General features: G+C 47.0%; 2 protein-coding genes across 2 annotated transcripts in view; both read right to left on the reverse strand.

The window, feature by feature from the left end:
- The window catches only part of SLC45A4 (solute carrier family 45, member 4), a 141,855-nt gene extending 135,131 nt beyond the window's left edge, over nucleotides 1-6,724 (reverse strand). The window contains exon 1 of the mRNA XM_009328422.1: nucleotides 6,712-6,724. Coding sequence (XP_009326697.1) covers nucleotides 6,712-6,724 — 13 coding nt within the window. The remainder of the gene's footprint in view (nucleotides 1-6,711) is intronic.
- Nucleotides 6,725-7,261: 537 nt separating this feature from the next.
- On the reverse strand, nucleotides 7,262-18,702 carry GPR20 (G protein-coupled receptor 20). Its single transcript, XM_009328423.1, has 2 exons — nucleotides 18,625-18,702; nucleotides 7,262-8,344 (listed from the first exon to the last, which is right to left on the reverse strand). Exon 2 carries the CDS (start codon nucleotides 8,321-8,323, stop codon nucleotides 7,262-7,264), a length of 1,062 nt encoding a protein of 353 aa, XP_009326698.1. The 5' UTR covers nucleotides 8,324-8,344; nucleotides 18,625-18,702.
- Nucleotides 18,703-22,494: the final 3,792 nt, after the last annotated feature.

Genomic DNA, 22,494 nt, shown 5'->3' on the forward strand with positions numbered 1-22,494 from the left:
TACTGTTTAATATCTTCATCAATGACATAGACAGTGGGATCGAGTGCACCCTCAGCAAGTTTGCAGATGACACCAAGCTGAGTGGTGCGGTCGACACGCCAGAGGGATGGGATGCCATCCAGAGGGACCTGGACAAGCTTGAGAAGTGGGCCTGTGTGAACATCATGAGGTTCAACAACACCAAGTGCAAGGTCCTGCACCTGGGTTGGGGCAACCCCCAATATCACTACAGGCTGGGGGATGAAAGGATTGAGAGCAGCCCTGCCGAGAAGGCCTTGGGGGGACTGGGTGGATGAGAAGCTGGACATGAGCCAGCAATGTGCGCTCGCAGCCCAGAAGGCCAATCGTATCCTGGGCTGCATCAAAAGCAGCGTGGCCAGCAGGTCAAGGGAGGTGATTCTGCCCCTCTACTCTGCCCTGGTGAGACCCCACCTGGAGTACTGTGTCCAGCTCTGGAGCCTCAGCATAAGACATGGACCTGTTGGATTGGGTCCAGAAGAGGGCCACGAAAATGATCAGGGGGATGGAACACCTCTCCTATGAAGAAAGGCTGAGAGCGTTGGGGTTGTTCAGCCTGGAGAAGAGAAGGCTCCGGGGACACCTTATTGCAGCCTATTGGTACTTAAAGGGGGCTTCTAAAATAGGTGCAGACTTTTTAGCAGGGCCTGTTGCGACAGGACAAGGGGGAATGGTTTTAAACTAAAGGGGGGTAGATTTAGACTAGATGGAAGGAAGCCATTTTTTTCGCTGAGGGTGGTGAAACACTGGCACAGGTTGCCCAGAGAGGTGGTGGATGCCCCATCCCTGGAAACATTCCAGGTCAGGTTGGACGGGGCTCTGAGCAATCTGATGTAGTTGAAGATGTCCCTGCCCATGGCAGGGGGGTTGGACTAGATGACCTTTAGACGTCCCTTCCAACCCAAACTATTCTATGATTCTATGATTCTAAGAAGGGAAATGGAGCTGGGAGAGGGCCACTTACCTTCTCGTTGGGATGGCAGAAGCTCCTCTCTGTGAGCTTTCACTGAGATTGCCATGAGGTGACCAAGGACTTTCTCCTACACGTAAACTCAGCTTTATTATATCTGACAGGCTCTTTCTTGTTGCATGGGCAGCTGGAAAGGAGAACCTCAGTCCTGAGTTGGGCTGTTAGCTCTACATACAGCCGAGAATGAAAAGCGAAATCACTTGTGTTAGAACTCAAACCCATACCTAAATTAATCTGATCTCTGACACTATAGTCAAGCATCCTGAAGAAGGATAGTTTAATGAACTAAGACCTTGATATACTGCCAGCATTGGCAGATTATAAAACCACTTAGAGAATTTCACATCTCTGCCAGGGAAGTTTGGGTGCTTTTTGCAGCATCTGCTGGGTATACAGAAGGGATGGAACCAGGTCTAAGCAAAGCTGGTTCTTTGCCCAGGGTAAAGGACTCTGATCGTCCAATGTCCTCTTCTCAGCTTGGTATGGGACTGTTATGTAGACGATTATATGGACAGCCAGCAGTCAGCAGAGAAAGACATCAGCCTGCAAATCTCAGAGAGCAACTGGCTTGTGACTCCACAACCTGTGGCAGCAAAAAAACAGGATGGCAGGACTTGAGACTTCTCTTCAGATAATGCCTGGAGACCTGGGAACATACAGGGACAGGGTCTTGCAGCAAAAGGAACAGGGATGGAGCAGACTGGGGACATGAGGGAAAGGAATTGCATGTGGATAAGAAGGGATCAGGGAGATGGGAAGTGGGTGACTATCGCAGTGGATTTTTCCCCCTCCATCCCTGTTAGGTCCCAGTAGCTGAACAGTACCTACCACAAAGCACTGAAATACTGCAGTGAAGTAATCAATAATTTCTTGTGCTTGGGGACATGCTGCAATCTTCCAGTCTGCCTCTGCCTGGAATGCCCTGCAGAGCATGGGACATGTGCTGTGATGTGACATTTCAGGTGGCACCATCTAGCATAAGCATCACCTAGCACTTCCCATGATGATCGTGCTCATCAGGTAGCCAACATACACAATGGATGCTGCTAATAGCCCATGAGCATGCACACCGCACCAGATCCCCTCCTGCACCCCCTGTACCCTCTTCCCAAGGGTGAAGGGACAAAGGCCCTCTTCCTTTTTCCCAGCCCACATAAGTCCTTCCTGTTTTCTACCACAAGACCACAAAAGCTCAGGCGGATGTGGGGAGATCACTCTTGTCCCCTTCTGGGGCCTCACCATGGGAAGGGGATAAAGTGCTCTGCTTTCAGGCTTTTTCTTCCTAAAATGGGAGTCTTCCAGCTTTGATCCAAGCATTGGAATCCTCCCCAGAGCTTCTGTTTTGGGATTAATGATGCCCAGAAGGGGAAAAGCAAGCCAAGCCCTCACTTGTTTTCCTGTATCATCCTTTGCTGGATATCAGGTCCCTGTGTTCCCTGACTGCTTTCCCCTGTATTAGCTTCCTTGTCCTTGTTCTCACCAGCCCTCCCCTCCATGGAGCTCCACTTGTTGTTTAACCCGTTGGCTCCCTCTTGGCAGCCAACAGTACAGAATAGGCAGGGTGGCAGGCCCGTGTTTCTTCAGTGCTAATGCAGGTGGCCTGTGCTGATAGCCCTAACATGGGCAATTCCACTTTCCTCAGCCTTTCCGCAAGTCAAGCCTACACCTGCTAACAGTATTTATTGATGCTGATTAGGCTGACTAATGAGACTCTTGTGCACACGTCTGAGGGGCAGCAAACCCCAGAGGGACAAGGAAGGAAGAAATTGCCTTTGCACATAGCTGTGCTGTTTCCTCTTTGCAGTTATCGAGACGGTTGTGGAGGGAAGGCAGAGCTTGCTCAGAGCCCAGGAGGAAGCTAGGCTGGCAGATAAGCCCATGTGTGTGGGGGCTCCTTTTCTGGAGCAGAATTGGAGATTTTCATCTTTGCTGGGCCCAGATATGTTTGCGGTATGACTGAGGGCTGGCTATTCTGCACTTCTGCCTCGCTACAGGTTTCTGGGCTGTAATAGGAAATGCCTTGCAAAGACAGAAGTGCTTTGAAACATGGGCTGTGCTGGATGCAACACAGGTGAAACACAGCAGGGAGAGAAAGAAGCTAAACTTTATTCCTGGATACCCATCCCCTGGCATGCCAAAAGACTACAGACATCTGTGTGTTGTGACTCAGGCAGGCGAGCTCATGGTTAGCAGAGATCTCTTGTCACAGGAATGGCTGAGATCCCAAGAAACACATGTGAGATTTTTCACAGTCTTTTTTTCCTAGCCTCTGGGCAACTGGTAGAAGAGGATATTTCTAATCCGCTTTATAGGATTTTAGATGCACAAGAGAACCACAGCACATCAAAGAGGAATGAATGCTATAATTCCCCTGGAAGGTCGGGGCTTTTTATGGAGCTCTTTATTGTTGTTAAGCTCTTTAGGGAATGCTGTATTCTGTCTACTGCAGACTTGGTGGTGGTAGTATGATATGCAACGCCCATCCATCCCTATTACTATTTCAGCCTCTGGGTAATGATCCAGATCCTCAAAGACTGTTAAGTGCCTGATTTTGTTTGAAACCGTTGGGAATTTGGCATCTAAATCTTTAAATACTCTGCATAAAAGACTGCCTTGCAAAAGCTGACTTGTATGTGCTTTACCTTAGCAATCTCTGTGTGTATTTAATGATGCATTAAGTTACTCACATTGGCCTTGGAGGCTTCCCTATTGTGTCATGTGTGGCTGTTCTCATCAGAGAAAGGGCAGGTTGGCGTAGGAATAGGACTATTGCAATCCCTGTTGGTGATCACTAAGACGCAACCCAAGGAGATACCCCGAGCAGAGGGATGGTGCAGGTCAAGGGGCAAGAGACCTGGCCCCAGTCTCCAGAAACACAGAGAACTGAGGGAGGCTTCAGCAGCAATGAGAACTGGCAGGTGGAAGGTGTCCACCAAAACTGTGCCATTTGGAAGAGTATTTCTGACGATAGCTGAGTTTTCGGTACTGATTTTAAACATTGTGCCATGAGCAGAAATGGGTGATTTTAAATAGGACAGAAGTTTAGCAACTGCTGCACCCTGAGGAAAAGCAAGATGTGTAAACAATATGGATTAAACAAAGAACACAAAAAGTCACTGAAAAAATAAGCTAGTTTGTGGATGATTTAGCCTCTTTCCAATTTTTGGAGACTGTGTCCTTGATAAGGGACAAGACCTTGCTTTGGAGCTGGTATAAAATGAAGAAGGACCACTGAAAGCTCTGGATAAGACAATAGACATTACCAAATAAAGAGAATTATCCAATCTCAGGTGGCTTTTATGGGGAGTGAATAATACACTGACAGTAAAGGGAATTCAGACTACTACAAGTTAAGTTTACAGAAGAAAGAGAGCTTCAACTAAGATTGTTTTAAGTTCCTGTTTAGGAACTTAAAAATCTAAGCAAAGAATCTTAGAGGTTTTATCGTGACCTCAAATGAGCAACTGCACTGAGAAAGATGCTAAGACACTTCTGTATATGGCAAAAATGCTGTCGATAGCAAAAGAAAGGGAGGTGTGAAGCTGTAGCTTGTTGGAACGAAAAAACTAAAATAAGCTATGCACTAAGCCTGCATTTTTCCTCCTGTTTCTCTGCAATAGTCTTGGCAAAAGACAGTACTGTTAACAGATCTGTATATGTGAGACCCATTCTCATTATAAACAGCTTAGGTGGCATGGGAAAGGTCTGAGAGCACGTTGTGGGTTGATGGGCAGGAGTTTTTGGGGTTTGCAGGGAAGTGCAGACCTTTGAGGCATAAAATATTTTCTCCAAATGAGGGGCTGGCGGAAAACGGTGGCAGAAATATGAAGTGGCTAGCCTGGCTGAGAAGTCAGAGCCTCATCTGTGTGTGCTGATGCATCAACAGAGAGCTGCCAAGAAGGTGGCGTCGGCTGTTAGGTGCTTATGTCAGTGATTTGCAGATGAATAAGGAAATAGATGAGGCAGAAGGAAAACACAGTACAGTTAGGTCCTGGGAAGGCTCACCATGTTCATGGCCATGTCTAGAATGGGAAACAATGACCAGGACAACAGTCTTACATTCCATGGGGTAGTGCCACACTGTTGGTGGCCCTCATCACAACCTCTTGGAAGGAAAATCCTCTTCAAAGGAATAGAGCTCCCAGCAAAAGGACACTGAGTCAGCTGTATTGCTTTGGAAAGCCTCAAAGAGATCACATACTCAGCAATGGCAATTGCTGTGCCCTAGGACAATCAAGAGCCTGAGTTAATGGACCAACTGCAGCTGACAGCGTCGTGCTGATGTTCTGGGTGAGACCTGCAGGTCCTGCACTAGCTGACTGAAGACTGCCCATTTGTAGATTCCAGATACATAATTTTATTTCAGGCACAGGACTCAGCTGTGCCTGAGGGTAGGGCCATCTGGACAAGTGCAGGACTTGCAGGAGAACCACAGTCTTGCGCAGCAGGAGCTAGAGGTGCGGTGACACCCCGTCATGCCTACCATGGCATTAGGCACTGGTCTATTGGCAACTGAGTCCTTCCTTTGGGGGACTTTGGTGCTGGATTAAGATGCATGCATACACTAAAGCGTCTCCATATGCAGGTGGTGTCTGGGCTCCTGTTAGATCCCTGGAGATCCAGGCAACACGGAGGCCAGGGTCACTCAGCTGGGAGGTCTCTGCTTCCATGAGCTGAACAGCTCTCCATGGACTCCACTGCCCAGAACAGGAACTGGGATACCCAGTGCTCCTAGGGACAACTATACGCATCTCTGGATAGATCCCTGTATTGCAGTGATGTTGACTGTTCAATTTTTATTACCATTGGATTGGTCAGGGAAACAGGTTAGGGGAAACATATATGTGTTGCAAGAGGCAAACTCTTGCAAACGCAGTGCAAGAGGCAGTTTGAAGCACTGGTTATGTTGTGTTCCTATGAAATGGAGATGACTGTTCCATGGTCAGACCCCGGGGAAGCAGAGTACTCTAGGATGCCCTAGCTTGGATCAACCATAAATCCTGCTGTTCTGAATAGTAACACCAGTGAGTGCCAGGAAAAGCCGTTCACTAGACTAGATGAATTCATAGTAGCCTTCCAGCTGGAGGGGCAATAGGCATATGAGTGAGGACACATGGAGCAGTAACAACAGTTATTACTGTTCATGCTGCAGGTTTTGCTGTTTTCCTAGGGTAATTTTTTGTATTCGCATTGCTTAATTGGTACAGCGTAATCTAAAACATTTTCCCACTGTTGTGGACAGAATTTTCCAGCATACTTAGCCTCATATACCTTTTAAACATGGCTCTTAAATCATCCTAGTGACTTTATACTGGGGTGAATTTCAACCTGCATGCCTGAGATGGATTCTTTTTCTGTCCTTGGAAGCATCAGCATTTAAGTGACTGAGTGGATGGACTGATAGTGGGAATTAGGACAGCAAGCCCTGATTTCACAACATGCCAGGAAGAAAAATCAAACAAGAGTAGTATAGCATCATAGTCTGGTTCTGCTTTTCATCTTGGCTGTTCTTCAGGGAGAGAGAGCAGAACAGCAGAGTTTGCTGGAAAGCATGTTCATTTTCACAGCTTTTTTCTATGCTCATCTGCAGTTTAGGGGATTTAGTGATCCAAAGGAAGGTGGAATATATCCTTAACCTCTCCCCAAGCCCACGCAATGTTATGAAAACATATACACCCACGTGTGTTTTTTATTATAGCTGAAATAGTGAGAGGAGACTTTACCACTTGACTCCATCTTCTCGTCCCTGAGAAGGTTCAGACTTTTTCAGAAACAAATGAGTAGTTACTAGTCACAGGTGGGTTGGATTACTTTCTTTCTCACTCCATTGACATCTAAAATCTTTGTAGTGGGTAGCTCTGGAAACATCCCGCTTATCCTTTACTCCTAAGCACATGCCCAAGGCCCAAAAGCTTTCATAGAAAATAGAGATTTCCTGCTTTCTAAGTCATCCTAGGAGTGTTGCATTATGATGTCAAACACGAAAAGAAAACCACAGTAAGAATTTGTTGCTAGCAAAATGTCTGTATTAAAATACAAAGAAAACTTTCCTGTTGGGAACAGTAATTAATAGACTCTCTTTTGTATTGGTACTAACAGCACTGCAAGTTCCATTTTCCAAACAGACCACAATGTTCTTGAGGAATAAATTCCACCACTGTCATTCTGAACCTCAGCCTAAAAACCAAAGAGGTCAAAGACAATAGTACCATGCATCCTAGCAATATTCCAGCATTACACTGGCTTACTGCAGTGTGTCCCATCAGATGTGGGTTATATCTGGACGCTGTTTGGTGATGGCAAGCTCACAGGGCTTCCTATTGTGTTTGAGAAGGCGATGATTGCATTGGAGCCCTTGGTGTTCTTGTTCATACCCAGGATGTCCACACTGCTTTGCGCTGGCTCAGTTTTCCTGAAGATGTTTTTCATAGTTGACTGAAAGTTATTGGTGACAAAGCAGTAGACAATGGGGTCCATGCAGCTGTTGAGGCTACTCAGAGTCACTGTCACATGGTAGACAAGGAGGCTGACATCATGGGGCATGTCTGGGTTGATGGAGATTGCTACCTGTCGCACGTGAAAAGGAGTGAAGCAGATCATGAAGATGATGAGGACGGTGGTAAGGAGTTGCACAGCCCTCATTCTCCTCTCCCGACTCTGGTGCATGAGGCTGGGCTTGGACAGAGCACACATAATCCTGGTGGTGAAGAAGATGATTATGATGAGGGGGAAGAAGTACTCGCAGACCATTAGGAGCAGAATCTTGGAGAGGCAGCATGCAGCAAACTGTATTGCCATAGTCAGGATGGAGAAAGTCACCACAGTGGCAAAGATCCAAATGAAGACGCAGATCCCCTTGGCACAGGTGGGGTTCCTCCATTTACGTGAGGCCTCCACCTGTACAATTGCCAGATAGCGGTCAACACAGATGCACGTCAAGAAAAGGATGCTGCAGTACATGTTGACAAAGTAGCCAAAGATATGAACCAAGGAACAATTCAGGCAGTCCCCTGCACTATAGAACATGATGATCCGGACAGGCAAGGAAAAGCCCACCAAGAGATCAGTAACAATCAAGTTGATGGTGTAAATAACAGAGGTGGTTTTTGTCTTGGTACGGAAGCAGAAGACATACAGTGCCAAGCTGTTCAGCACAACACCCACCAGGAAAATGATGGCATTGACTACCATCAGGGCAATCCACAGGCTGTAAAATTCTGTGTACAATTCTTTGTCAGGATGGATGAACTTGGAGAACAAGTAGATGCTGGAGTTGGGTTGCTGGGTGGAGTTGATAGAGTCAAGGGCTGGCAGTTGGGTGGAGGAGGTTGGCATGGTCACTGACTTCCCAGTGATCTGGAAGAAAAGAAACAGAGGTATATTGATGGGTATGTCAGCATTCCTTAGGGCTCAAAATATTGTCACCCAAGAACATTTTAACCAACATATTTGTACATCTTCAGTAGTTATATATATTGCTGTACTCTCTGAGCACCTCATCTATCAATATGGGATTACCAATAATCGCTAGGACAATACCTGGGTTTATGATTACTATCTTCCAGTGGTTCTAGGTGCATGTTTTGGAGAAGACACACAATCCCCACTTCAAATTTCTCTTCCTCTGCCCTGTGCAAAAGTGATTTTAAGGCCTGAGCAAGAACAGAGAAGTGAACTATGCCAAGGGAGCAAAGGAGAAGGGAAAGTCGGGGGACCTACACATGGTCATGTTTGAGCCAGCCATGTGGCAAATGGCCCAGAGAAATAGATGGGGTTGCTGAGTCCAAGCAGGGTGCATTGATGCTCATGGAGGGCACAGGCCATTTTCTGCTGTGACAGGGATGGTCAGGCCAATATGTGGCTCCAACCAAGTCTTGTTTCCTGAACATGGCGCTTATTCTTTTGAATCCTTCCTCCATTGGAGCAGCTTCTTCCTGACTGGAGGCTATTCCTGCCCTGTCATGGGAGCAGAATAGTGCTGGCAGCCAGAAGACATTTGCCCAATGTATTGGCACAACCATAGCCCCAGCATCTGACTCCTAAAATGTCACATCCCTTCCCTTGGCCAGGTGATCCCATTAGAGAATTACATGCGGCAGCATTTTCAGGAACTGTAAGATTCTCCTAAAGTCAAAGGATGGCTGAATTTTCCAGGAAAGCACAAGCAGGTTGTGTGGCACCTTCTAGAGATCTGCACTCACAGCAACAGCAGCCAGGAGATTTCAAACGAAGGGCGTCAGTTGCTACTCCTGCCAGGGTTTGACAGTTTAATTTGCAAATCATTCCTGACTTACACACTATTTTAAACTGATTTGTATATTAAAAAGATAAAAAAAAAGCCCAATATATACAGAGACTTGGCTGGTTTCAATAAAAATAAATGGTTGAAAAATGTCTGGAATATCTCAAAGCAGCTTAGCAGGACTTTGAGGTTAAAAAAATCAGCTTGAATCAGCACAGAATGATGCTGAAAGACTTGAGTTATGAGGGTTTGAAATCTCTGCTACCAAAGAGCCAAGTGTGTAAGGGCTAGGAGACAAGGAACTGCAAACACATCTTCCAGTGCTCACAGGAACCGCAGTGTGCCTGGGCTGTGTCTCAATGAGGAAGGCTTGAATTACTAAGGGGGTCCGGATATCCAGCTCCCCCATGCATGCCCCATCCTCTGGAAGCTGGCTTTCTACATGCACTAATTCTTTTTGCTGCTTATGGGGATTAGGAGGATGGACTGAAGGTGTCACATTGCCTGTGAGATGCTCCAAGCTGTTGGTGGCCATGTAGAAAGCAGAGGAGAAAGCTACCTAGGTCAGAAGGCTTCAAGTGAAAAGTGGATCCTCAGGAGAGTTTCTGCTGGCCAAAAACAAATGTTTTGCAGGGACAGTCCTAACTGGGTCCAGAGAGCATCACAGCAGCTCTGAGCCTCCCTGACAAGTGCCAAAGCCTTTTCCTGCCCAGCCACTAAAAGCTTGCTTGTTGGGCTAATGAACTACAAATCCCTGCTAGCCGTAACTCTCAAGCTTTTGAACTCCTCCACACCTCCTGACAAAAGCAGAAGGCTTCCAGCTCTCTGAAATAAAGAGCTGGGGAACTGAGATTTACGAGAAGAGATTCCCAATTCTCTGTGCATTTGCTGGACACAGCACTCCTGATGTGTCTCACCAGTGCTGAGCAGAGGGGAAGGATCACCTCCCTCGGCCTGCTGGCAATGATCCTCCTAAGACAACCCAGGAGGCTGTTGGCCTTCTTTCTCACAAAGGTGCATCGCTGGCTCATGTGCAACTTGGTGTCTACCAGGACCCCCAAGTCCTCTGCAAAGCCGCTTTCCAGCTGTTTGGCCTCAGGCTGTACTGGTGCATTCCTCCCATCCTGGTAAAGCCTCTGCTGGACCCTCTCCTGTCTTTCAACTTTCCTCTGAACAGAGTGCTCCCAAAATGGACACCTCATCAGTGATGAATTGATGGAGGTAATAACTCCCCTCCATCTGCTGACCACAAACCTCCCAATGTGGCATAGTATGTACTTCGCCCTGTCTGCAATGAGTGCACACTGCTTGCTGGTTCTTTTTCAGCCTAAGATCCATCATAACACCCATGTCCTTTTCAGTAGAGCAGTTCCTAGCCTGTACTGGTGAACAGGGTCATAGGATATGGTGAGGCAGGGTTCTGTGGAGGACTGAGTGACCAAAGTGTGGGTGCTTTCCTGCCTCTTCTCACTTTGGAGAGGGCTGGGAATGAAGTATGTTTGGTAAATGGTCAACATTCAAGATCAAGGGTCCTCATGGGATGCTACAGTCTAGTTGTGGTTACTCTGTATTGTTCCTTCAAGCCAGGTGAGCACAAAGCAGAACATTTGTTGGGCAAAAGCAGAGATTAGGACTGAGAATTTAGAAGACTTGGTGTGAAGTTCCCTCTGGAAATTCTTGGAGAAGTGACTTTGCATCATGGTGGAGCTTAGGTCTGTTGGCCTGGAGTCTGGTGATTGCTCTAGTTTCTTCTTGCCTCTCATCTATGGAAGTGGTGTGAAAGAAAAATATGTTTTTTAATATCCTTGAACTTGGAAGGATATTTATAATCAAATCGCAATTTGTTCTGTTTAGGTAGCCACTCAAGCCCAAGTAGTTGGATTGTCCATTGGAATGGCTGGTGCTCAACCACAAAGCCCTCCTGAGGTCAAACCCAGTGCCAGATTATGCTGCAGGACTGAAATCCAGAGCCTGGGGTCAGACCACCTGTAATGTCCCAAAGAACTGCTTGGCAAAGAGGAGCAATCCTAACTTCTGTCCACTTTCGCACTTAGGCCATCTCCAGCAGCAACCAGATGCTGGAGCATCTTGTGTTTCAGGAATGACCGGATTACCTCATCCTGCACTGAACTCTGGCGGCAGCCAAAGTAGCACACATGTTCACATTATTTTGTCTGGGGCTGGTTGAGCCTGCAGACTCCTGGAGGAGGGTCTTGTCTCTCTACATCTTGTCAGTGAATAATAGGAAAAACTGGACCCAAGACTGGTTGAAGGTAGTGGAGTTGCAAAGTCTGGCACCTGAGAAAGATGCATGGGGAGGATGCAGAATGCTGGCCCATTTTCTAATGGTTTTCTAATATTCTCACCATCTGATCTTCTCTGTTTGTTTGTTTCACTCAAAAAATTACAAAAACAAACTGAAATGAGCAGATGCCTGGATCTGCTCCCAGATTTCTCTGTGCAGATGCTGTCAAGAGGAGCACTGCGGAAGCCACTGCACCAGTGCAAGCCAAGAAATAAAGACTTTGTTGCCCTTGGAGTGCAGTGTGAGCTTGTATATCTGTGTTCATACCGATAGTTGAGCAAGGGAGAAGACAAAATCCCCCATCCCACCCCTTAGCATGCACTAGAGTGTATTGAGTTGTGTATGCATTTGTCGTACTGTAATTCTAAGGCACTGACCATTTGCTCCGATTTTACATCTTGTTAGTAGCTTGTCTTCTCTGGGACATTTTTCTTCAGTCTCAGATCCTTTATCAGTCTCTGATCCTTAATCACCTGATATTAATCTTAACATTTTTCCTTTCCTGCCTCAGTGAAATTGTAACTCAGAATGCATTCAAATGTTCCTCATCCTCACAATGCTATTGAGGTATGTAGGGCACTTTACAGACTAATAGAAAAGGACCCCCTGTGAGTACTGTCCATACACAGAAATTAAAATCATCAGCATATACAGTGTGATGGCTTACATAGTCACCTCTTCCCCTGAGCCCCATGGGCAGTGAAATAAACTCCAGATCTAGTAAACAGCTAAAAAACAAGTAGCATTTTTTTTGCCAAATTGGACATGCAGTGGAGGAGCTGAATTAGAGTTTCTGTCTCTTCCCGCTCCATCGCTGCCCTGTCTGAACTCAAAATCCAAGCATCTACCTGAAACAAATGTAAATAATTCTGAAGATTTCCTCACTGACAGGCTGTGGAAAAACTGTTTCTTGGGCTGCAGTGGGAAAAGTCTTCCTCTAATCAAATTGTTACTGATGGATGTTTGGGTAAATGGCCTTTTCCTTTCTTTGTGGGACTGCCCTCATCTCATGGCTCACAATCAGAAGGGAGCTGGACTGGCAAAGCAATAGCATTCCTCTGAGTGCTTTTAATGAGATGGAGCTGGACCAAACCCCTGGTTAGCAGCTACTAAGTATTTTTCCGTTGCGGGTCTCCAAGCACTTGACAAAGGTACGTTGCCCCATTTTACAGCAGGCTGAACAAGGCACAGAATGGCAACGTGACCTCACAGCTGAGGAAAAGCAAACATTTCCAAAGATTTCCAATTCTGCTCCCCCCTGCCCCCCAGTCAAAAAATTGCACCAATCAGGTCTCTCTCTCTGCCATCAGAAATACTCATGCAGGTGTTAAAGTGAGTCAGTTCAGCTACCCATCACCATGTAGTGGTGGCATATAGCAGTCAGTGGGGGTCGTGGCTAAATACATGAGAAGCTTTGCAGCCTCTGCAAACCTTTATTTTGCTATGTTTCGCACTATTTATTGCTTGCAGCTATGGCATGAACTCATGCAGAGCTACAGGAACCACGATCACCTTTGCTTACAGAATAAATAGCCCCTGTGCTAACCCCTTTCCTAAAATCTTCAAAGAGTTGGGAGCTCAGCCTTCTTCATGCCTAATTCCGCTCTCAGCCCCCCAGATTTCCATGCAATCCCTGTTTCTTGGAGCTGGCAGTTCGCAGAGCCCAAGATGGGTAAACATGCATCCTTCTGAGTGCTCTGACTGCGCCAGTTGGCCTATGCTGTTATATTATACCTCTCAGGCTGGATTTTGTCTGTCTGGCTGTGAGACTGTGGGTAGCATTTCCATAAAAGTACAGCAGGCATCTGGGTAGAAATGGGATAAGGGGAGGGACGGAGACTGGAGGTTGACCTGGTTTCCCTTGTTCTGATAAAGGTGCTTGCTCAGCACTGCGAGAGGGGGACTTGGTCTGAAATACTTTCTCATTGTTGCGTGACACAACTGATTCCATCGTTCTTGGGCCAAATAGGAAACAGATGGTCACTGTGCTGAAACCAGGTCCTGCAGCCTCTTCCCTCACTCGCTCGCTGCTTGGCATCACACTTGTTCATTTAGCATGGGCAGCTCATTGCTACATCTGCCCCAGGAGGATATCCTTGACCATCCTGTGTTTCTTTCCACCCAACTTTTAGCTCAGTGTCAGCCTCACCCTCCACTTGCTGAAGTCAATGGGGATTGCTTCCTTGACCCGGGGGAATTTTGGATCTGGCTCAGCAATTCAAGTAATAGGATACAAAAGAAAAGGCATGTCAGGCAACTGAGCTTTGTCCTAACCATTCTCCAAAAGGGTTATTTATTGGTGTGTCCAGATAGGATCTCTGCATGCAAACCCAGAGACAGAGAATAAGAGAGCCATGCACTGGGATCAGAAAGATGAAAAGGACATTAACAAGTGAGAGAGAGTGCTATTTAGTATAAAAAGCTTCAGCTTTTCTCATCTCCCTGTCCTGAATCAGAACATCTGACATGGCAACCTGGCTCCTCTCTCATCCCCCCGTCTCCCTTACCTCTCCTGCCTGCTAGTGTTACTCTTCTGCCTGGGATGGCAGCAGCATGTGTTTAGTTTTGCAGCCTTTCCGTGTTTAAAGTTCCCTGGGTGATTTATCATCATATTTATAAATGAAGGGTTAAACTCACTCTCTTTCAGTTTAAATTGTATGATTCTCCTTCTGGCAAGCTCTCACTCAACTCTGGCTGAAACTGGCCAAATATGGTGTTTTTGTGCATGTCGAGGACCTTGCCCTATATGTGGTAGAGCTTGTTCTGTGTGCCTCATGCTCAGCCTGGGGAGGCTGGGTTTGCTGACAGTGGGAACTGAGGGAGAAAGGGAGAGAAAGGGAATGAATCCAGCTGCTGAAAGGGAAAAACTGGTGCCCATCTAGCCCTCAGGCTGTGAGAAGGGAGCTAATGTCCAGAGGAGAAAGATCCCACCCTAAAGCAGAAATGGGACTATTCTCAGGGCAGGGAAGATCCCATATTTGCGGGCATCAGATCTCTGCTCTCACTTGATTCCTAGGCATTGATGTCTCCTAGAAGCCTCCAGGTCTGAGGGCGGCTGGACAGAGTGTGTGAAACACTCGACTGCTGGGGAATTGCAGTTGGAAATGGTCAAACCCAGTCCAGAGTTGGATTATTCCTTCCCCTCCGACGCTGTGGAAATAGAAGGTGCTTTGGAGACACAAAACACGTAGTTCTGTGAGTGTCAGATTAAATGACACCTGCTTTCTTACGGTTTCATGTCTTGCAGTGGCTTGCAGGGCTGGATAAATGCTTTGCCCTGGTTGAGATGCTTATTATAACTTTTTCCCATGTGGACACTTGGCTGCCTTAATGAGCACTCACAATCCAGCTCTTCCCTTGGCTCCGACACTTGTTTGACTTTCTCCTCTCTTTGCTACCTAATTTCCTGAAAATTGAGGTGATCTTTCCCTTCTGCCAAATTTTGGTTGAATTTAGCCAATGGATTGAAAAACGTTAGGAGGACAGAGGAAATCAGAGCTGACAAACACATAAATAGTCACTGAGCACAATCCTAGTTTTTTCTAAGCTGAACCTGCAATGAGTTTGCTAGCACTCTCCACCACACATCCTTTAATTTAGGTCTTATTCCCTGCAAATTCACAATTGCTTTGGCATTGAAACACTGCAAACAGGGCTGGATGACTTCGTTGCAAAGGGAGAGCATTGTCTGCCTCTCATTCTTTGCCTGAAGTGAAATAATTTCAGATTTACACCAAATCATATCTTCTTCATGGAGAACCAGCCTGGGGATAGATGATAGCTGATTGCCTGGTGTATGCACTGGTCAGACACGACATGTTTGCCCGTGCGCACTGAAGGGTGTGATGGCCGGCAACTCCTACCTTGTCCAACGGTTTGAATGGTCATGTGCTGAATTACAGCCTTTGCCTGGAAGAGGAAAGGTGTGAGCTCACTTTGCACAACAGCGAGAGGGATTAACACCCCCTTACTGGCTTTTTGGATGTCCAGTCCCAGGCATGGCCAGGGCCTGTCTCCTTCAAGCCATTTAAGCAATCACGGCCTAAGGATGTGTGGAGGCTAATGCAATGTTGGTCATTGGGCTGGTGTTGCTGATGGGCTGTTGAGCCATTTGCCTCCTGCCTGATGTGCCCAGTTAGCTTATGTGGTCATTCATCTCCAAGGCCCTGCTGTGGATGGGCAATGGGTATTGCTGTGAGTTCTCATCTGAGCTCCGACCACCGTGCTGCGTTCAATGCTGTGTGTGCACACGGGTGGACCCCATGCTCCCCAGCAAGCCTATGGCCAGAATCAGATCTTACGTGAGTGAGGGACCCAGCTGCCTGGTTCGGTTTGGAACAAGCAATAGCCTGTGGGTGCCCAAGCAATGATTTAGTCCAACAGGTCATCCTAGGCCATGAGGGATCACTGCCAGTTAGAAGAGGGAGAGCACAGCTCTCCGAACTACATTCCTCTTCTTCACGGAGCAAAGTGACCCAGATGGGAGGGAGGCCACTCGGCTTGGCTCAGATGCCCACATTTTGCATCTAGGCTTGGACTTGCTGCTTGAAACCAGGTGACAGATCACCAGTCCTGGACACCCCAGAGACAATCTATTTAAAAGTTGGAAAGATCTGCATGGTCGTTCCCCAGCCCTGTCCTGAGCATGCATGGAAAATACGGAAGCTCCCAAAGATACACAGAGCAGGAAATTCATGTGCTGGCAGATTTCTTATGAGCTTATATACCTCCTCTATGCCCATTTGCAGCAGTAATGCCTCAGCCTTTGAACAAAGGAGCCCAGATGTACATGTGCAAGCAAAGAAGTGGGATTGTACATACATTGCCTCTCCAGACCCACAAGTGCACCCAGCAGTGGTGGGCACTTCAGCACGTCTCTGATGAGGCTTTTTAGTACTGGTCACCTTAGAAGTGCTAATAAAGGCTTTATACCTCCACTTGCTTGTTTATACCACACTATATAGAAAAGTCCCTCCTGAAACATTTAGACATCTACAATGCCTTATTGATACCATTGCATTTTTCATGTCCCTCTTTCTGCATTACCAGATCTTGGCCTTGGAGTGACAGAAATATTAAGTGTCTTGGTGAATGCTCTGTAAATCATGCTGTTAGCATTTAAAAGACCAATATCTCATAGCCTGTCAGGGCTAGCATCAAGTGCCATCTGTCACGAGGGAGCATGGAGTGACATCTCTGCAGTAGATGCTGTGTATTTCTAGCTCTGATACTGTAAGAGAAATCAGAGCATGACTTCCTGTGCGTATCCCTCTCTGTCCTTTGTGGACCAGTATAATGTGATGGGAAAGCACATTTTTTGGGGGAAATTTTTTTCCAAGAGGGTTTCAATTTTTTTAAAGAGCTAAATTTGGAAAGAAACATGTGGATTTGGAGTTTTATAAGTCCAGCCAGGAGAGATGGATTTGTGCCTGTCTTCTTGGGAGGTTGTAATAGTACAAGAGAAATGTGTTTGATTTTATTGGGATTATAGTAATCCATCTAGCATTTCAAGGGTGCCTGGGACAAAGTGCTAGAAATGTCAGTTTGGCATAAAAGCTGTTGTGGCTGTGTACAAGGAGAACCCTGCAGTGAAAATTACCATATAGGCACATACAGGAACTTCACAGGCAAGTGCAAAAGCATTGCGGGAGATTAAACTGAGCAACTTCTGGCCTGTGCATTGCTGCTCGCTTTTGAAAAGGAAATTTTTAATTGCAGATTTAGCAATCTTTGAGCACTTTTCCCTCATTCTGCCTTCAGCTGCCTGCTTGCTCTGTCCCTTGGCAAGAAGCCTGAGAAGGACAGTGGGGGAAGAGCAGCAACAGAGTGTTGTTGAGGAATACCTGGGGTCCTGCATGGCCCAGGGATGAGGCAATGCTCACACCCCAGGGAGCACAGGGAATGGTGGTGAAACAAATGTAGGTAGGGACAAAGGGGCGATGCAGCGGGGAGAGGGGTCAGGTTTGCCATGAGCAGCAGACCAGCCCGCCACGGAGGCAGCTCTGCAGCCCAGCGGAGTTTGCTGCTCTCTTGGCTGCAGGGAGAAACTGAGGCACAGAGCTATGCCTGGGCTTGGCCCGCGGAATGCAGAGAGACGGGAGACCTGGTCAGGGAGCAGACTTTTTTTTGAGGCATCCCAGGATTGATACCCAGATCTTAACCCTTTGGGAGACTGGTATCTGCAGTTTCCTTTGCTAGGCACATATGACACTGTGCTGTACAGACAGACTCCACAGTGCCTTCAGGGTTTTGCAAATTTTGGATTAACCAGGTTAACCTGGGAAAACTTTGGGTGAGTGTGTTGCTATGAAAGCAGGGAGCATTTCTGAAGGGACCTGGTTAAGGACCTTGGAAAGGATCTGTTTCTCCCTAGACCGACCCAGCAAGCAGATTCAGAGAAAGAAAACAGCATCTTTCCTAGAGCTGAGCTCACACCCTGCTGCATGGCCAAACAGAGGTAAAAAATCCCCAGTTGCAACTGACCCTGTGCCAGGCAGTGCACCATCTCCTCTCCTGGCTTCCAAAACCTCCCTGAATGCATTTCCCCAAAATTTAATTATGCCTGGGAATACACAGATACAAAAAAGGCATCACCCCACTCCTCACAAGAGCTGGCATAGTACTTTTCAATGGGGGAAAGCCAGTACCTTCACACACTTTTCATCACCCCCCATCTCCTCGGGAAACAAGCAAATATCACGGCACTGCCCCAAAACCCAAAAGCAGAGAAGCTTACAGCAGAGGAAGCCCCTCACAGCCCTTCACAGTCAGCGGTGCAGCCTGGGTCTCCAGGTCGGGCACCTCCTGATGAACTTCCACAACTGCCACATGGTGAGAGCCAGGGGCTCCCTGAGCTGCTCTTCCATGTGTTTGGCACAGGACCCTCTCCACTGCCATCCCTGCCAGGGCTCCCTGCTGCAATAGCCACGCTTTCCACTCCAGACTTGGGGTCTGGTCTCCAGCAATTCCCTCCTAGCCCCCCGCTGTCACATCTCCCCTCCCATGCCCCCCCTTTCTCTCTGACCAATATCCCAAAGCATTCACTGCAACTGTCCCTGCAGTGTATTCCTCCATAATGGACTGACTTACCTCTGGCCCGATCTTCCTTCTATGTTAGAGGAGCTGCTGGTAAGAAAATTTCCTCGTGGACCTGAATACTATCACCCCAGGAAAGAGACATCTGTTCCTTCAAGCAGAACAACTGGAGTGACTACAGAATATGAAGAAATGCCTAATCTCTCTCTCGTGCTCTCTCTCTCTCCCCCTCTCTTCTAAATATAGCCTTGCAACTAATGGGAAAAAATACACACTACCAAAAAAAAAAAAAATTCCACTTGTCTTTAGCGTTCAGAATTTCTCCCCAAACATCTGGCTCCTTGCCCTAAATCTCTCTGAAATTTATAAAGTGCTGGAAATGCTAAAGAGGACTCCAGCTTTCCTCACGGTGCTAATGCCTGAACATCTCTAGTAAACTAAAACTGATGTTGCTGCCCCGCTCTTGTCCTCTCCCCGGGTCAATTTTCCTGTGTTTCTGTGGGAACAAAATCTCCTTGCTGAGAACTCGCAAGCTCAAGGCCACCACAATGCCACCGAGCCACCACTGTGTGACACGAGGAAAATACCTCTTTTTTCATCTTCCTGATATGAACTGGGATTAGACAGAAGCATGCCTGGCAGTTGCAGGAAGGTGCTGGACCAAATGCCACAAAGTCTGTGACATGCTTTGAACCAACCCAGCTGTTCAGACCCCCAGAAGAAACCTGGCACAGGAAGACAAAGGGTGACCCTGCACACTTTGATGACACTCTGGCTGCAGTCCTTTGGGACAGGGGTTAATAAGGTCTGTCCAAGGACTGGGCTGAAGTGACTGAGCGTAGATGAATCGAGGGTGGAAATAGAGAGTCTGAGGTTCCACCGAGGAGCCCCCCAACATGTTCCTCCATCCTCACACAGCCCTTCCCTACTGGTAGTAGAGCCATTGTGGGTATCAGGTCCTTCTCAGAGTGGGGATTTAAGTATCCCTTCACCTTTGGTTGCATGAGAAGAGATTGAGATTGGGCAAAGCATAATGAACTATCCAATTGTTGAGAGGGGTTCAAAGGACATGGCTAGATCAGCTTTCAAGATGTCTTTGCTGACCAATGCTGTAAGGACTCAAATCTCCCAAATCCCCCAAAGTCCCACCTCATGATGGGATACTTCCTGCTCTAAATTGGGTACCAAAAAAGCCATCTTTTGTGGGGCTTGCACAGATGTTCTCTCCAGGAGGGTTTACAGTAGCTTTAGAGGTCCCTTCTGGGAAAAAAGGCAGAAAAAAATAAAGTGAGAAGTTGCATCAAATTTAATTGTTTAGAAGGACAGGGAGGATGGATGCTGGATTTTAGTGTCAGCCCTGGACTGCTCTTTTCCCTCACCCTTTAGATAAAGACAACTCTGGTGCCAATGCAATAAACACGCAGGATATGGCCCATCACAACACGACAGGATCAACTGAGAGGCATTGAATTCCAGGTCAAGAGGCCAAATCCATAAATAGAGGAGAGGTAAACTCCACACATGCATGTCTCACTGGAGCACAAACAGTAGCTATGGTTATTAGAGAAGGTTGACCTCATTTTCTGGAATTAGTTCTTCACCCTTGGATCTTTCCCAGGAAGACCGAGCTGATCTTTTTTGTCTAGTAATTTTATTGATTTTCTATTTTGAGTTTCCTCACACTGAGGGGCAGATTCTTTCCCCAATTTCAGGAACGTCCTCCTTGACTTTATGTGCCCCCTGATCCAGGCATCCAGCCTTTCACAACTGACCTCCAGCTCAGGCACGTGCCTGGCCTCTCATCTGCTTTTCACTTCCTTATGACTTGGAAAGCAAGTGTGATTGGAAAGCCTCCATGAGTCCTGTCTGGGTAATAATCTTGCCTTCACTTCCTTCCATCTTGGGAGCTGAACAGGGGGAAGAACAAAAGAGAAGAAACCAACCTATAGTCCAATGCTGGGCAGGGCAGATGAACTTGGACTCTATCATTCTTATTGCCTATGGTGGCAAATGCTTAAGTTTCCCCCAGTCTGTCAACAAAACTTTTGTACTTAGGGAATAGCTCTCTGGAGTTACAAAGGAAAGACTGAAAGAAAGAGGAGGCTTTTCTCCAGGATGAGATATTGGTACCTATGCTCTGTTCACCTGCTCTGAGACTGCCCAGCCCTTCCTATGCGAGGACTGGCTTGGTTTTGCGCTTCTGCATGATGCATGTGAGCTTTGTTCCCATCCCTGTGCACAGGATAACGAGTGCCCTGCACTCCCCCACTATCCCAGCCTCTCCCTCCTTGCTGGATTTAGAGCTAGACTTGGAGTGGCAACAGCTGCAAAGTTTCAAGTTGTGCCTGAGATAGTGCAGAGCATGCCATATTGGGAAGCAGATGCTGCTGTTAAGGTGGAGAAGGCACATCCGGGCTGAGGGCCACACTTTGTCCCAGACACGGTTCCCACACTCGACTTCAGGAGGAGTTGCAACCGTGGCTGAAGAATGCAGAGCTTCTATCATCTCTTGATTTTCAGCCATTTATCACCCTCCCAGAGGGAGGGGGAAAGGAAGAAAAAAAAGTGAAGCTTTAGTAAGTGGAAAATTTTCAAGCTTGTTAGCTGAATATGCAACAGTATTAAATATTGCAGTGAATGTCTTGAGATTGTAGGCGGAAGAAGGTATTGACTCAGCTGAAATTAGCAAATAGGAGAAGGAATAATAGTTAGGGCAGGGAAGGGTGCTACTGGCCCATAATAATTCCTAGCAATCCCTTACCTGCGCTATGTAAAATAGGGGTGGGACAGGGCTCCGTTTAAAAGTCTTCTGTGGCACAGAGCAGCAAAGCAGGAGGCCAGACAGCTCTGAAGGAGGTTGTCAGAAGTCTGATATCACACCACCCTGGGGAGATGTCTTCTCAGTTTTTGTCAGGAGAAGGGTATACTTCTCCAGTCCTATTCAAAAATCACAGAATCATAGAATGGTTTGGGTTGGAAGGGACGTCTAAAGGTCATCTATTCCAACCCCCCTGCCGTGGGCAGGGACATCTTCAATCAGATCAGGTTGCTCAGAGCCCCGTCCAACCTGACCTTTGAATGTTTCCAGGGATGGGGCATCCACCACCTCTTTGAGCAACCTGGTCCAGTGTTTCACCACCCTCAGCGTAAAAAATGTCTTCCTTATATCTAGTCTGAATCTACCCTCTTTTAGTTTAAAACCATTCCCCCTTGTCCTATCTCTACAGGCCCTGCTAAAAAGTCTGTCCCCATCTTTCTTATAAGCCCTCTTTAAGTACTGAAAGGCCACAATAAGGTCTCCCTGGAGCCTTCTCTTCTCCAGGCTGAACAACCCCAACTCTCTCAGCCTTTCCTCACAGGAGAGGTGTTCCAGCCCTCTGATCATTTCTGTGGCCCTAAAAAGGGGTGTTGAGTGTCCTTTCGTCCCCTGCTGCAGGAGAAGAGATTGAGATTGGGCACAGCGTAACAAACTATTGCACTGCTGAGATGGGCTTAAGGCACCCGGCTGGATCAGCTTTCAAGATGTCTCTGTTGACCAACTCCGTAAAGGACCCAAACCAGAATCTGGTGTCTGAACATGCCTGCTTATTTTTTAGGAAGTTGAATTTAGGCTCTGTAATACAGAAGAGATTCTCAGAAATGAATTCTCTTCTTCAGTGGCAGAGGAGAGCTTCTACCCAAGAAGATCTTGGACCCAAACCCGATGGAATCAGAGGTCAGAAAGTTGAGGAGCCTTCACCTCAACTCTGGTCATGACTGCATGGAGGACACCGAAGGGTGGGATCTTCACTGAGCTCTCTGGGAAACCTTTTTTATCAGCTAATTCAGAGAAAGTGAACTCACATGCCCGTAGGCCATCTCCATTGAACATTCTCCCGTTTTTCCTCCAACAAACGTGTTTCTGAGACATTTTTCCTGCTGTCT

Source organism: Pygoscelis adeliae, unplaced genomic scaffold (assembly GCF_000699105.1).
Source record: "Pygoscelis adeliae isolate BGI_AS28 unplaced genomic scaffold, ASM69910v1 Scaffold457, whole genome shotgun sequence".
Lineage (NCBI taxonomy): Eukaryota > Metazoa > Chordata > Aves > Sphenisciformes > Spheniscidae > Pygoscelis > Pygoscelis adeliae.